Genomic DNA, 13,719 nt, shown 5'->3' with positions numbered 1-13,719 from the left:
ATCGCAATCATTCATATTATTTAAATGTTAAATTGGATGGTTTCGAGTGACTCATCAAATCCCAAAAAAATATTTTAGAATTTTGTTTCTATTTAATGACACTCTTACAACCACCTATTTTAAAATTTAAAGGACAACCATGATGGTTACCTCTTTATATACCAAGAGACCATTTATCTTTGAGAAAAGTTTATATAAAGCCGAGGCTTTAAACAATCAAATTTGAGCCTACATCAAAATTTCACTAGAAAAGGTTGTTTTGATGCCCAAATATCTTCAAATCGATCATTTCGACATCAATATGCACGGACATGAGAAAAAAATGAATTTCAAGTTTTGAAAATAATATATTTTGTAACACATTTTTGGATCATCAATTTTGAAAATTTTCAAGTTTTTGTAGATTTGTCGATCTGTATTATGTTTGAAGCTTCAAACTTTATAAATAAATATAAATATATTTTTTAAGACTATTACAAAGATTTTGAATATTAAAACCACATTTATTAGACATTATTTGAAGATAGGCTCCATTTGATTGTTTAGAGCCCAAGCTCAATACAAACTGCACCCCATTTTTGTACATAGGTTTTCTACAAAGACATCGACTTAAGAGACAATTTTTTTATTAACATTTATGAATCCTCCCCACACCCCACCCCCCCCCAACTGAATTACCCAAAAATATAATAATAATTATTTAAGAATTAGTGGCATTCTGGTCATTTTCTTTCTCCCTTCAAACAATTTCCCTCGAGAGGGGAAGGGGGGAGAGAGGAAGAAACTGATTGATCGTTCTTCTGCTCCTCGTCGGCCATGGAAGCTCATCACGCATCGCTGGGCCGACGAACGGTATCAATTTCAGTTCAAAACTATCTACTGTATCAAATTTTACTCCCTCTCCGTCTCTCTCTAAAAATAATTTACGTTTATTGTTTTTGTGATCTGGTCTTTGAAGTTGGAGGAAATTCGGCAAAAAAGATTAGCGGATAAACTGAGCAAAGCATCGTCCATGGATGATTTTCAAGCCTCAAATCAATCTGGTGAGCATTAAGTAACATGATTCTCTCATCTTGTTTATTTTATGGAGGTAATTGTTTTTTGGTAAATATCCTGGTAACTCTTTGGAATAGAGCTCTATTGATTTCTTCATTTTTTTTTGTTTTATTTTCTTCCAGGAATTTATAGATCTGATTCTGGAAACCAAGGGATTCAGTTTACAGAGGCAAGTTTCGCCAATGTCTCCATTGCTTTGGGTTTTGAATTTTTCAAAATTTTCCTTTTTTGATATTCTATTTATTGAGAGAGAGAGAGAGAGAGAGAGAGAGAGAGAGAGAGAGAGCGAGAGAGAGAGAGAGAGAGGCGCTTGTTAGTTGTTTCCATGGCTGAAATGTGCATCCTTAGATGTCAGCAGTAAACTCGATATAGAATCAATTCAACTCAATGATAATTTCATGCTCTTGTTTTTCCAATAGCTTGCATACCCTTCATTTCCAGACCAAATTCATCCCTTGTTTTGTATGATACTATAATTACCATAATCCTCATCAATCTTATTCTTGGTTCACAAGTTAATTTCTCTTGATTCAATGAACTTGATTATCACTTCTTTCTTTATCACACTAAATTGTAATTTGCCAATCAAATAGTTTAAGGTTGAAAAAACATATTTTTTTTCTTTTTTCTCATATTGAAGATGTTGCTGCAAATTTATTCAGTGATTGACTTTCTCCTTGTTTTATGTGTTGTTTAACCCTTGCAAGTACATGAAATCCATAACCAGGGTCTGAAAAATCACCATTCACCAGAATTCATGAAAAATAACGGGGCTTAGTTTTGAAAGCTGCCCAATCCAACTATTGGATTGATTCATGCTTTCTTTACGAGTTGCTTCATTGCCGTGATCAATGATTAAAATTCATTAGAACATGTGTGCATTGTGAGGAAATTCACTACAAATTACAAAGCGTAAGTTAGTAGGCTGAATGTTAGGGTTATTTAAGTAAGTTGCAGGAGGATGGATTGTTGGACCAGAAATGTTTCTTTCTGTTTGAATTATTGGGTATATTTGTCCAATGGGTAGCACAATAATTATTGGAGTTTAAAAATATATATGATATTATATGAGGATTCTCATTTACTGAGCAATATATGGTCACAAGTTTTCTTGTTTGTACAAGGAAGGAATCTCTGTGTAAATATGTAGTTCAGTATCTGAGAGACTTCTTTTTTACTTAGATATGTTTAGAAATTGGGTGAGGTGTGGATAGGGTTTTGATTTGAGACATATGGTTCCTCCTTTCTTTTAGGAGTGTTATTGGGTGTCAATGCTTTCTAGGATCCTCTTGGTGTGTCTCATTTTTGGGTGGAGAAGTCATTTGGTTTTGTTAAACTAGCCCCTTTTTCTTTTGATAATTGATTGTGTTTCATCAGTTCTGTAAGAATGAATATTTGTGGAAAACTAAATTAGTCTTGTCTCATTCTTCCGGTAAACTAAGGCACGTGTTATTATTTGGTACATTCAAGAAAATGTTGTGCCCCGTTGGTCTTTGTTTAGCAGGTATATCTGTTCTCTTGACAATATGTGTGTGCTGATTTTTCTTCATTGAGTATAAAAGATTTTGAGATGATCAAGGAATTGGTTATTGATATTTAACGTAGGACATTTTTCTTTCACCCCATGCACTTCATTATATACAGCGTCAATCAATTTATCCCGTACAGATAGAGAGAAAAAGAAATAGGGAATACAATACTAATGAAGATGGTTTATATTGGAGATTGTGGTGTGTCTCGTTACTGCAGGACTACGACGGTTTATTACCTAAAGTTAAATATTTTGAGAGAAAGGTTGCTGAGATGGAAGATGAAAATGAAAAATTGGTTTCACAGGTAATCAGTAGCTTTTGAAATTTCATGGTTGAACCGACTATGGAACTTGGAACATGCTTGATGATAAATTTGAAGTTTGTTATCCTGGAAATGAAGTCATTTGTTCTGAGATTTTACCCGGAATTTTCAGCTTGAGATGAGGGATATAGAGCGGGATAGGTTACAAGAACACATCGACAATTTGGTATATGGCTTGACCTGCACCTATTTATTTATACAAACTTACATATACCTGCTTGTCCATTTATAACTTTCCTCATGATTTGACGACAGGAACAAAATGAAATACCATTACTGAGAAAAGCTCTTAATGATGTCTCTGTGGAAAAGGATGCTGTGGCTGTAGGACGGGTATATACTGTGAAAACTGCTATTAGATAATTCCCTTAATTGTGAAAATGAAATAGTTTTGGACATATTTACTTGTTTCATATCAAATGATGTTTTTGTATAGGAAGATCTGTTAGCTCAACTTCGAACACTTAAGAGGCGTGTAAGAGAGGCAGAAGAGGAGCAGTATAGAGTATGAACTATGAAGCTGATTGCTTGCTACCAATAAATTGATAGTTCTATCTCTTGCAAAAGTATATATAGTCCAACCAGTGTTTCAAAAGCGCTAGGCGGCACCTAGGCGGTCGGGGGGGTCCAAGCCACCCAGCGCCTAGGTGGGCGACCAGAACCTGGGCGGCCCAGTAAATTTTTTTTTTTTGGGTTTTTCTCACTAAAATAGCCTCTAATGGGTTTTAGGTTCATTTGAAACATAAAACCCACAATTTTGCACCTTTAGTATTAAAAAAAACACCCCAAATGGACCCAAAAATAGCCTCAACGAGCGGCATTTCTGTCCCTGGGCAGGGCGCAGGCCCTGGGAAGCCGCCTAGGCGGGTTCCCGGGTGCCTAGGCAGGCGCTCGAGGATACCCGCCTAATTTGGCCGCCTGGGCCTAGGCGATGCGCCCAGGCCTTCTGGACCGCCTATGCGGCCTTCCAGGAGTTGGGCGGTCCGCTTTTTGAAACACTGAGTCCAACGGACCATGGAAAACATAGGCCTTTGGGTCATTGCCATCTATGGACATGATGTGGTGATGGATAGAGAATAGTACACACCAGCATAGGAAATGACCCAACTCTCAGTTCCACTCCCTCTCAATAGACAGCAATGACCTAATGCACTAGGTTGTTTCCATAGTCCATTGGATTATCTTATATTATTTTTTGCTTTCCCTTTACTCTGAAAGTAGCAAAATGCTTGATTCTGGATCCAATTTCAATAGGCTGAAGAAGATGCTGCATCCTTGAGAGCAGAGTTAAACTTACTACAGCAACAAGGTGAGAGGCATTTTGATAGTAGCCTCCCCTCTATTGTGACCATGAGGGACCAAATACAAGCCATGGAACAGGAAATGGCCAAACTGAGATTACAGTTGCAGGTGGAAGTTGTGTAATAGATTTTCTTCTATTTCTTGAGTCATATGCTTTTTGCTTAGCTTATGGTGTAATTGGTCAACTATGTAGCAAGAGTCACTCCTGAGACAACAAGAGCAGCAGAGACTGGCTGAGGAACAAGTTCAAAAGTCAGCACTTATGGCTGAAAGGCAAGGTCTAGAAGAAAAAATATCAACTTTAACAAATAAGGCTTCAGGTTAGTATCTTGATTTGTGAAAAACTTAGGTGGTGCCTCTATATTTATAAAGCTATTTTCAACAAACCACATTCCCACTTTGCACAAGAGAATGAAATACGTCCTTTTTTTTCTTTTTAACAAGAGCTTATGCTTTTTGTTGTTATGAGCTGTTGTTATGGTTTGCCTCTAAAAGAAGAGAAACTTAGCACTGATTGCTAACATAGCTCATTAAGACTAGCCATAGAGAGCTTAGAGTTTCATTCTGCATGCTGTTGTTGGCCACTGCTGGTTCATTGACTCCATACTCATATTAGGATATATGTCACTTTAACCCATGCCTATTTTGGTGATGCAGAAGACGTAGAAGAACCTGCTCGAAAACCATTTTCACTGGTAATATGCAAGACTCTAGTTTCAGACTAATTCTTTGTCAGAAAATGACCGTTGTGTTCATTCTATAATTAACTATAGTATTTAAGCAGTACATCCTACTAGTGCCAGTATAAATTTGATTGCAGTAATAACTTTATAGTTTTAGTGTTATTTCTTTTCTTGTCAGTGCTGTTCTAACATTTTACTTGCTAGGGAATATAAAGTCCTTTGCCCCTTATATAACATCATTATTTTGATCCGGATACCCAGGCTTGAGCTTCCCTCACCATTTTGGGGTATGTTGATGCTACATAGATAATAATCATTTTAGCCATTTGCTGCTTTGTGGGAGAGTTATAACTCTGGCTTCTACTCACTATATGCAGTATGTGCACCAACTTGTCCAAGAACTACAGTAGAATTAAGTCTACGAGCAATGAGAGATTTCGGGTTCTTTTACCAGCGCTCCGATAAGTTTTCCACTGTTCCACCGAACCTTTATGCTTTCACTTATGACATGTATCTGTAGTATATAAAGCGTGAGTTCCCTTCGGATCGGACGAATAAGTCTTGGGAGGTTCGTAAGTAGGCTCAGCAATAGGTTGAGCGACGTTTTTTTATTCAATGAATATCTTATGATCCCTTAGGTATTAAATGAGTTTCCTTATACATATCACTCTCTCTCATATTTTTGTGGTCCATTGGATATAATTTCTCTCTAGTAAACTTAAATGATACAAGGATATGGCATGAGGCAACAACAATGTTAGTTTTATGAAGCTGAATGATATTTTATTTTCTTTTATTGCCTCTTCTTGCAAAATGACAGTTTAATCCCAAATTGTTAGGTAATAGATGGATATGCCTTTTTTTTGGGTGGTGAGGGGTAGTTCAGTGGTAGGAATCAAACTTGAGATATAGCGCTGCTAAACATCAGCTGCTAACCACTCAAGCCCAAACCCAATTTCTAATCGACAGATATGCCTTATCCTTCATATTATGGTCCTGGATGCTACTTGGGACAAATTTGGACTCTTTAGGGGCATTATGGGTAGTCCTGCTCATATGCCCTTATATTATGGGCTAGTTATTTATGACTTTGTTCTTGGGTTCCGAAACTGACAAAAATGCCTGAGGTCTTTTGGGCATCCAAGGCTTGATTTGGGATCTTTAGGATAAGTATAATAGACATTTTGTATAGAGAGGGGTAGTTTAGGGGTTAATAGCAAGGGGATCTGTCTTTTGACAGAAATCCAGTTCGGGCTTGTTTGTCGGATAAAAGGGGTTAAAAGTAGCAGTCCTCCCAGTTGGTGCTTGTTTGTCAGATTGTCTGTACAAAAGTTTTTATGTAAATCATGCATTAAGAAAATGTTTCTCCATAAGACTAGAGGTAAAGAGAAAAGAAGCAATCATAAAATTTCCATGACACACAATAGTTATACCTCTATTTGGGAATATGTATGAGACGTAGAGCTACATTCACACATAAATACAAATTTATAAACAACTATGGTACCACAGGCAGCACCCAAAAAGGATACCAAAGATAAACTTAGAATGCCAACACCATTAATCAAGGTTAAAGTAAATTAAATCGCCAAGCCAGTGATTATATTGAGATAGTACAAACTAGATGCTCAGCAAACAACTATATTTTAGTGCTGAGTGATGAAATCTTATAGTACCATTCATTCCTGTGGTGAAATCTTATAGTACCATTCATTCCTGTGGTGAACTAATTTTTTATGAAAATGATGATAATCTTATGCTAGAAAGTAGCAAGTGGTTCCCATCATCAAGCATGGCACAAAAATATACATTGATATATAGATGAATAAGATCAATAACTAATGCAATTAGTATACTCGGCTGTCTATTTCACTGGACAATTTGTGCGCTTGTAAAGAATCACACCTATTTTATGGAAAGGTAAAGCATAACAGACAAATCCAGTTATCTAAAATAGGCATGCAAAGAAATAAGTTCTGGATCTCATGTTCGCACACCATTCTTAAAGAATGAAGCTTATAGGAATCATCAGATTGAATGATTTTAAATCTTTAAACTCTATTTATTTGGAATGAATGAAACCTGGTGGGTAGAAATTGTGATTTTTAGTTGAACATGTAGAGGAAAAGAAAGCTAATATTCTAAATTTTTAGCACAGATTTCTAAGTACTATCCTCCAGTTGTTCTTTTCATCGTTGTATTATACAGGTCACTTTATATTTTCGTTTAGAAAAGGAAATCATAAAAGTAAGAGACTTAAAATGTAGGTAAGCATTCTTCATTGCTGAAAAAATAATGAAGCATTATATAGAATCTGAACCCAAACAATCAATACAGGTTGTTGAACAATTCGAGCATATTCGAAGGAATGAAAGAAGAGAAAAACATGATTTCTATATTTAAATATAGTACATGTAAAACGTGAGTTCCCTTTGGAACCACGGGTTGAGTTAATAGTTCTTGGGAGGTTCGTGAGTAAGCTCGGCAATAGGATCAGCTGCATTATTGATTAAATGAATTTCTTCTGGTCCCTTGGCCAATTTCTCTCTCTTCTACAATGAGAGAAATGATTAGAGGCAAAGAATATGGCTTATCAAACCCAAGAACAATCAGAGGTTCTAAGTGAAAAGCATCACTATTTCATTGTGTTTTTGAGGTTTAATGAGAAGGTAAAATTGGATGCATGGCCGCTGTTTGTTTTTTCTATGATGCCAAGCATCTAATCTTACCTTTGAACAGTTTGGTAAATGCATCATAATAATACAATGAAAAGACAAGAGATATAATTTTTAAAACAAATTAGTGAAATTTTCTTTGTTCCTGAATCTTCTATTAAAAAATAAATTTGGTACTCTGATATTAGCTGAACTGGCATTCCTTTGACTTATTTTAAATGTTTGTTTTTCTCCCCGATGCTTTGGAAATATACTTATAGCCATATGAACATGTAGAACATAGAATACCCATACCCCTATCCACCTTTCTCGATGAGGAAGAAGAATAGCAGATTCTCTATCAGCCGAAGTTGTGATCAATTTTACTGTTCATATCTACAATAAAGGGTGTTTGGGATGCTTCTGTTAGATATACTTATTATACATCTGTGTATGAATATATTTTCCTCAAATATTTTAAAGTAGTGTTATAGGTAAAGGGGTTTGATGGAGTTCTGCAGTTCATGTGAGGGATTTGTATATTTTATTTTTTGGTATATTTATTTTTTATGTGTAAGTCTGTGAAGATATTTTTTTCTTTGGGGTACGCATCCGTAAACCCAAAAAAATAAAAAAGGCACCCAAAATTTATCATTTACTACTCATCTAAATCTAACAATAGCTCATACGCCCTTGCTAGTAATATAGAGTTGGGGGTACGGGTCATAGTAGAGTAGCCCCATGCATTAACCGCTTTAGCAGAGAAAAATAACCTTTTTGCTTTTGGATCTTTGGCTGAGAGTATGCAAAACACACTCAAATGGACGAAGATGCAAACCAGTGTTCAAATGAATGACTCGGACCTAAATGCCCAAGCTGAGTACTCGGCAGAGTCTGAGCAACTCGGCCCAAGTTAGTCTGAGTACTGTAGCAGAAAAAAAGTTTTAAAAAAATAAAACAAAAAAATAGGAAATATATGTTTAAAGTAGGATTAAATAAAACACGTCTAAATAAGGTTAAAAAAACAGTAAAAGAATAGATTTTGAAAAATCCGTTGTGACCGGTTCTATTTCTGAAATGATCCAAAAAAGGGGAAAAAATGTAAAAATAAGTATTCATGGCCAAAATACTTTCCAATCTTTGCCAAAATAATAGAACCCATAAATAAACATGTTACAAATAGATTTCTTAATTTTTTGAATTTTTTTATTGTTGTTGATATTTTTTTTTTTAAGATCCCTAAGTTGGACCCCTTACTCGGACAACTCGGGCCTGGCCACTGCCTGAGCCCAAGTAACTTGGCTGAATCTGAGCTGACTTAGCTGATTTTTAAAACACTAATGCGAACGGTGAACCTTTGAAGATATGCTAGCTATGACTGGCTTTGATTAGACGCCCTTGTGTTGAAGACATAAGCTTTTAAGTGCGCATGAAACTGCTAGAGATCATATATATGCAAACTTACCAATATTTGCATTTTACCAACCCATTTTGTGTATGAGAAATATGGCCATGCTAATTGTTGAAGAATTCCTTTTTACAGTGATATCCTTAAAAGCAAGGGTGGCTTATTCATTGCTTCGACTACACTCTTCTTAATAAGTAATATAGTTCAGGGAATTGATATAAAATGGTGTGGGTGGGGGTCTAAACACTTCAGAATGCGTAAGCTCTATCGAGAGGTGCATTGGCCAAATTGGTGCTGTGTAATTCCCTTATTGACATATTTTAAAGTCCTCGGGGGAGCATATTATAATTATTATTATTATTATCATTAGCATTAGCATTAGCATCACCATCACCATCACCATCACCATCACCATCACCATCAATGTTACTATTACTAATATAATTTTACTTGATTGTTCTGGGGGAAGTTATCAAATCATTAAACAAGAACCATGCAGCTTAATATGTTAAAAAAATCTGTGCAGTTTAAGAATAAATAACTATGATACCTCACAGGCTGATGGTGAGCTGTATGCTTGTGGTGACCAGGAGGTTACAAACACGTAGATCCTATCATCTTCTCAAATGTAAACCTGCCCACATTGGTTGTGCTTTTAGAATCCCCTCTTGGTTCAATGATCCTTAGTCTGCAATTGATGTCCAGAGTCGTAGAAACACTAAAATTCTATAATAAATTGTGTTATCGAAAGAACAGATGTTCTTAACCATGGGAACAATAAAGAATCAGGGATGTCAAGTTTGCTGAAGATGGAGCGACGATACCTATCACAATGTGTGTGAGGTGTGAAGGAAAGTGTCAAACCATCTCATATAGTAAATTTGCAATTTTCTTTGTAAGAGACTAAATATTGAAAATACCAAAATCAGGAGTAAATATGATGAGGGGTCCTGAGGAGTCCTGGTGCTAGAAATCTAAGAACTGTCAAAAGTCGACAAGTCCGTGTCAAATTAGCCGTGGTATTCTATTTTTTCTGGTGTAGTTCAGTGATATAATTCAAACTTGGGATGTAGGGTTGCAATTGTCAACATCTTAACCAATTAAACTCAACCTTGAGTCCAATTAGCATGGTATTCCTAGTGCAACATGCCCCACATCTTTATTTGCTACTATTGTGTGCTCTTGATAGAAAGAATTTTCATTCTTGATAGAAAGAATTTTCATTCTTCTTTTTTCATTGTTTTTGGCAGCAAGATAAGGAGAGGCTTGAGAAGCAGTTGCATGAGATGGCTGTGATGGTTGAGAGACTGGAGAGTAGTAGACAGAAGCTTCTATCTGAGGTTGCCTTTTTGTAATAATTTTCCTATTTTATTGGGTTTCATTTTTCATGTGATATTTTTAATCATGGTTTAAAACCACGGACTCAGATCAGGACCCACTATAGCTTAATCTGAGTCAACTCCGTAGACAGCTGAGTTTTAGAAGAATCAAGTGAGTTTTACCAAGACTGGCCTGACTAGGCAGTCTCGAGGAGTTGATTCGGGTTAGTCCTGAGTCCACTTTTAACCCTCTGCTTAACACCAATATTATTATGGCTAATCAGGCACATTAATTATCTAATGGCACACTCAAGCTATTTTCTTGCTTTTAGATTGATTCACAATCTTGGGAGATTGAGAGGCTATTTGTGGAGAATTCAAACCTATCAAATTCTTATATGGATGCCACAGAGGTTGCTGCTCAGTGGGAAAACCAGGTAGTGTGCCATTATACAGTGGTTTCTTGTTACTCATTAGACAATATATACACATTCAAGAGTGCATGCGAAAGAGGTTTAGTTACCAATTTTATTGTGTTGCTTGCATAGTGAAGTTACAGAAGGACTTTAATTGCTATGTTTTTTTGTTAAATGATTCGATTGGTCATAGAGAATGTATACCTGAAACTATACGTAAACAATGTGTGGTGTGCAATATACAGCCTCGGCATCTACTGCCCATTCTCAAAACCGACAACAGGATGAACCCTATTCTAACAATGGACATTCACCCTAGAAATACGGTTCATGTCCACTATCTATTTTGAGAATGGATGGTGGAGAGCCTGGTTGTTTATTATATGCCATGGCCAGGCACAAGGCATGCATGATATATACAGAGGATAATACTGCTCAATGCATTTGAAAAAGAATTTTATTTGCTCCCTTGCTTGGTAATTCATTCTTTTCTTGATTCTCTGTAGGTGAAGGATTGTTTGAAGCAAAATGAAGAGCTTCGTGGTTTGCTGGATAAACTAAGAAATGAACAAGCTGGTTCGTTGTATATTGCTACCAATGAAGACCAGTTAGGTTCAGAAGTCGAGCAAAAGTATGTAACTGAAAACTTGAGATTAAAGGTTAGCTCCTCAAGCAAAGTAGCCATTTCTATTCTTGTTTTTGGAATTTTTGCCCCCATTCTTTACTGATGGTGACTATAGCTTCACCTTCAAAGCAGTTAGCCCAATAAATATAAATGAATACTGAAATATATGTTAGGAAGCTTTAGAAAGGCTTGATTTAAAGACTCAGCTATTGTTTTGTGGTCTTACACTTAAAACTAAGTGACACCCAGTTTGCATGGGAAGGGGGAGTATTCAAGTTTATTCGCTCATACAAAATGAGATTACTCGCCTAAATAATGAAAAGAAGCAGATAATATAATTATGTTGTTTTGTTCTTCGTGCTTGTTTGTGTGCATGCACGCTTGTGTGTGTGTGTGTGAGAGAGAGATCTGATTTGTCTTTCTGTAAACTTAAAAGGGAGAACTTGCGAAGGCGCAAAGCAGAGCTGAAGCTCTAAGTGCTGAGGTCTTGCAGTTGTCAACCGAGCTGAAACAGTCAATTCAAGCATACAACAATCTTACCCGCCTGTAAATATTCTCTCTTTCATTACATTTTTCTATTATTCCTTTCATTTCTTTGACCTTCAGATTTATGGGTGGATTGCGTTATGTGCTCTCTTTGCAGCTATAGACCCATCCTATGGAATATAGAGAATAACTTGACGAAAATGAAGCAGGAGAGCTTTCAGACTGCCCAGTGATATCTATATATCAAGAATTCGAAAGAGATGGGGTAGTATACTGTATGGAAAAGGCCACATACTGTTGTTTTGTTTATCAAATAACACGATTTTTATGCATTTATTTATATAAATTAATAGCAATGGTCATTCTTCAATTTCGGGATAACTTTTGCTGGCTGTCTTCTGTATTTCCAAGGTTCTGTTCTTTATGACCATGGTTATTTTTGGGTTCCACTTGACTTTTCATTTGCTTGTAGAATTGGATGAGTTGTAGTTGACTTTTCCTATTGCTTGTGAAAATGGAATCATGTCAATGGTTGCTGCAAATATATTATATAACATCTTCATAAGGGGTTAAACTTTGCATCTGTCTCTCACATTCCGTGGTGGTTACTGCTAATATATAAAACCGTGTTAAAGGTTACTGCCACATCTTTTTCTCTCTCAAATTTTCACCCGTCTCACACGCATTCCTTGGTGGTTGCAGCAAAATTAGGGGTGGCAATGGACCTGAACCGACCCGGGCCTGATGGCTAGACCTGACCCAAGTATGGGTACCAAAACTTGGACCCTACGGGTCAGGTCTCAGGTCTAAATCTTGGATCCAAACACTATACTGATTGGATCCAATTGGGTCCAGATCTCGCATTATATTTTTGATTAACCGGACTGGATCCGCCTGCAAATTTCTCTCTCCCTCTCTTTCCCAGTTTCTTTGATTAACTGGTTGCTGCTCTCTCTCTCTCCTCATCTCTCTGTATATTCTCTCTCTACCTTTTTTCTCTCTCTTACTTTCATAGGACTTGTTTTTCGATCGACTCAAAACATATGGAGAGTACACGTACCTGATGTGCAGTGATGATCCAATCATCTTCTCCATATCTATAATGTGAAAAAAATAATGATGAGAGCCTCAACTGTATCTATTGTACGTATCTTTTACAACTATCAAAGGGAAAAAGTTTATATAATTGCAACCTTATAATGTAGAATTATGGATGCACTTCAAAAATCCATCGGAAACGGTAGTTTTAATGACGAAAAATCCTTTGATTGATCATCTCGATATCGAGATATATGACCATGAAAAAAAAAAAGATTTTAAGTCTCATAAATAATGCATTTTACAACATATTATCTATACCATCCATTTTCAAGATTTTCATATGTTTATAGATTTATTTGATTTTAAACATTTTTTAAATTTAAAGTTTTATCGTTAGATATAAAAATAGATTTTGAGATAATGCTAAGAACATTTCACATCAAAATTATATACCATGATAAAATTTGAATGTGCACCTTACCTCTACAGCTACGGATGCATGCATCCATAAGCCAACTGCACCCCTATTAAATTAGTACCACAAGTTTAAACTTTAAACTTCTATTTTATTTTATTTTTAAGACAAAGTGCCCTTTGGCATAATGGCCTCTACATTATTTGGACCCTCCTCAAACCAGCTGGTCATGTTAGTCCCAAGCTGGTTATGCTCGTTCCAAGCTTGAGGAAGAGGGTTATGTTAGATAGGTAACCAACGTAAAAATTTATCAAATCTTGCTATGAATCTTGAACCTATGAGCAAAATGATGGAATAAGATTCATGTAGCCCACCTCAAACACTTGGGATAAGGGGTAGATGATGATGATGATAAAAGTATATTGTGCACTCATTTTGTATCTAGCGATGAAGGCTAGCA

General features: G+C 36.1%; 1 protein-coding gene across 8 annotated transcripts; it reads left to right on the top strand.

Annotated features, from left to right (window-relative positions):
• Positions 1 to 813: 813 nt before the first annotated feature.
• On the top strand, positions 814 to 12,345 carry LOC18436317 (myosin heavy chain-like protein). 8 transcript variants are annotated; one of them, XR_016060415.1, is made up of 18 exons: positions 814 to 852; positions 959 to 1,043; positions 1,179 to 1,225; positions 2,806 to 2,892; positions 3,023 to 3,076; positions 3,166 to 3,243; positions 3,347 to 3,415; positions 4,165 to 4,320; positions 4,406 to 4,532; positions 4,870 to 4,907; positions 5,111 to 5,182; positions 5,273 to 5,463; positions 10,208 to 10,297; positions 10,385 to 10,500; positions 10,609 to 10,713; positions 11,199 to 11,351; positions 11,754 to 11,863; positions 11,961 to 12,345. XR_016060415.1 is itself a non-coding variant. In XM_020668371.2 (15 exons), exons 1-15 carry the CDS (start codon positions 817 to 819, stop codon positions 12,034 to 12,036), a joined length of 1,311 nt encoding a protein of 436 aa, XP_020524030.1. In that variant the 5' UTR covers positions 814 to 816; the 3' UTR covers positions 12,037 to 12,345. The 8 variants fall into 8 exon arrangements, 1 of the variants encoding a protein (XP_020524030.1); XR_016060414.1 differs by lacking the exon at positions 10,385 to 10,500; XR_016060417.1 differs by lacking the exon at positions 10,385 to 10,500 and having other exon boundaries at positions 5,100 to 5,182; positions 11,199 to 11,323.
• The last annotated feature ends 1,374 nt before the right edge of the window (positions 12,346 to 13,719 follow it).

Source organism: Amborella trichopoda, chromosome 8 (assembly GCF_054954075.1).
Source record: "Amborella trichopoda isolate Santa Cruz 75 chromosome 8, AtrichopodaSantaCruz75HAP2 v2.0, whole genome shotgun sequence".
NCBI classification, from domain to species: Eukaryota; Viridiplantae; Streptophyta; class Magnoliopsida; order Amborellales; family Amborellaceae; genus Amborella; species Amborella trichopoda.
The sequence above is the reverse complement of the archived record's forward strand: the minus strand, read 5'-3'. Positions and strand labels throughout refer to the sequence as shown.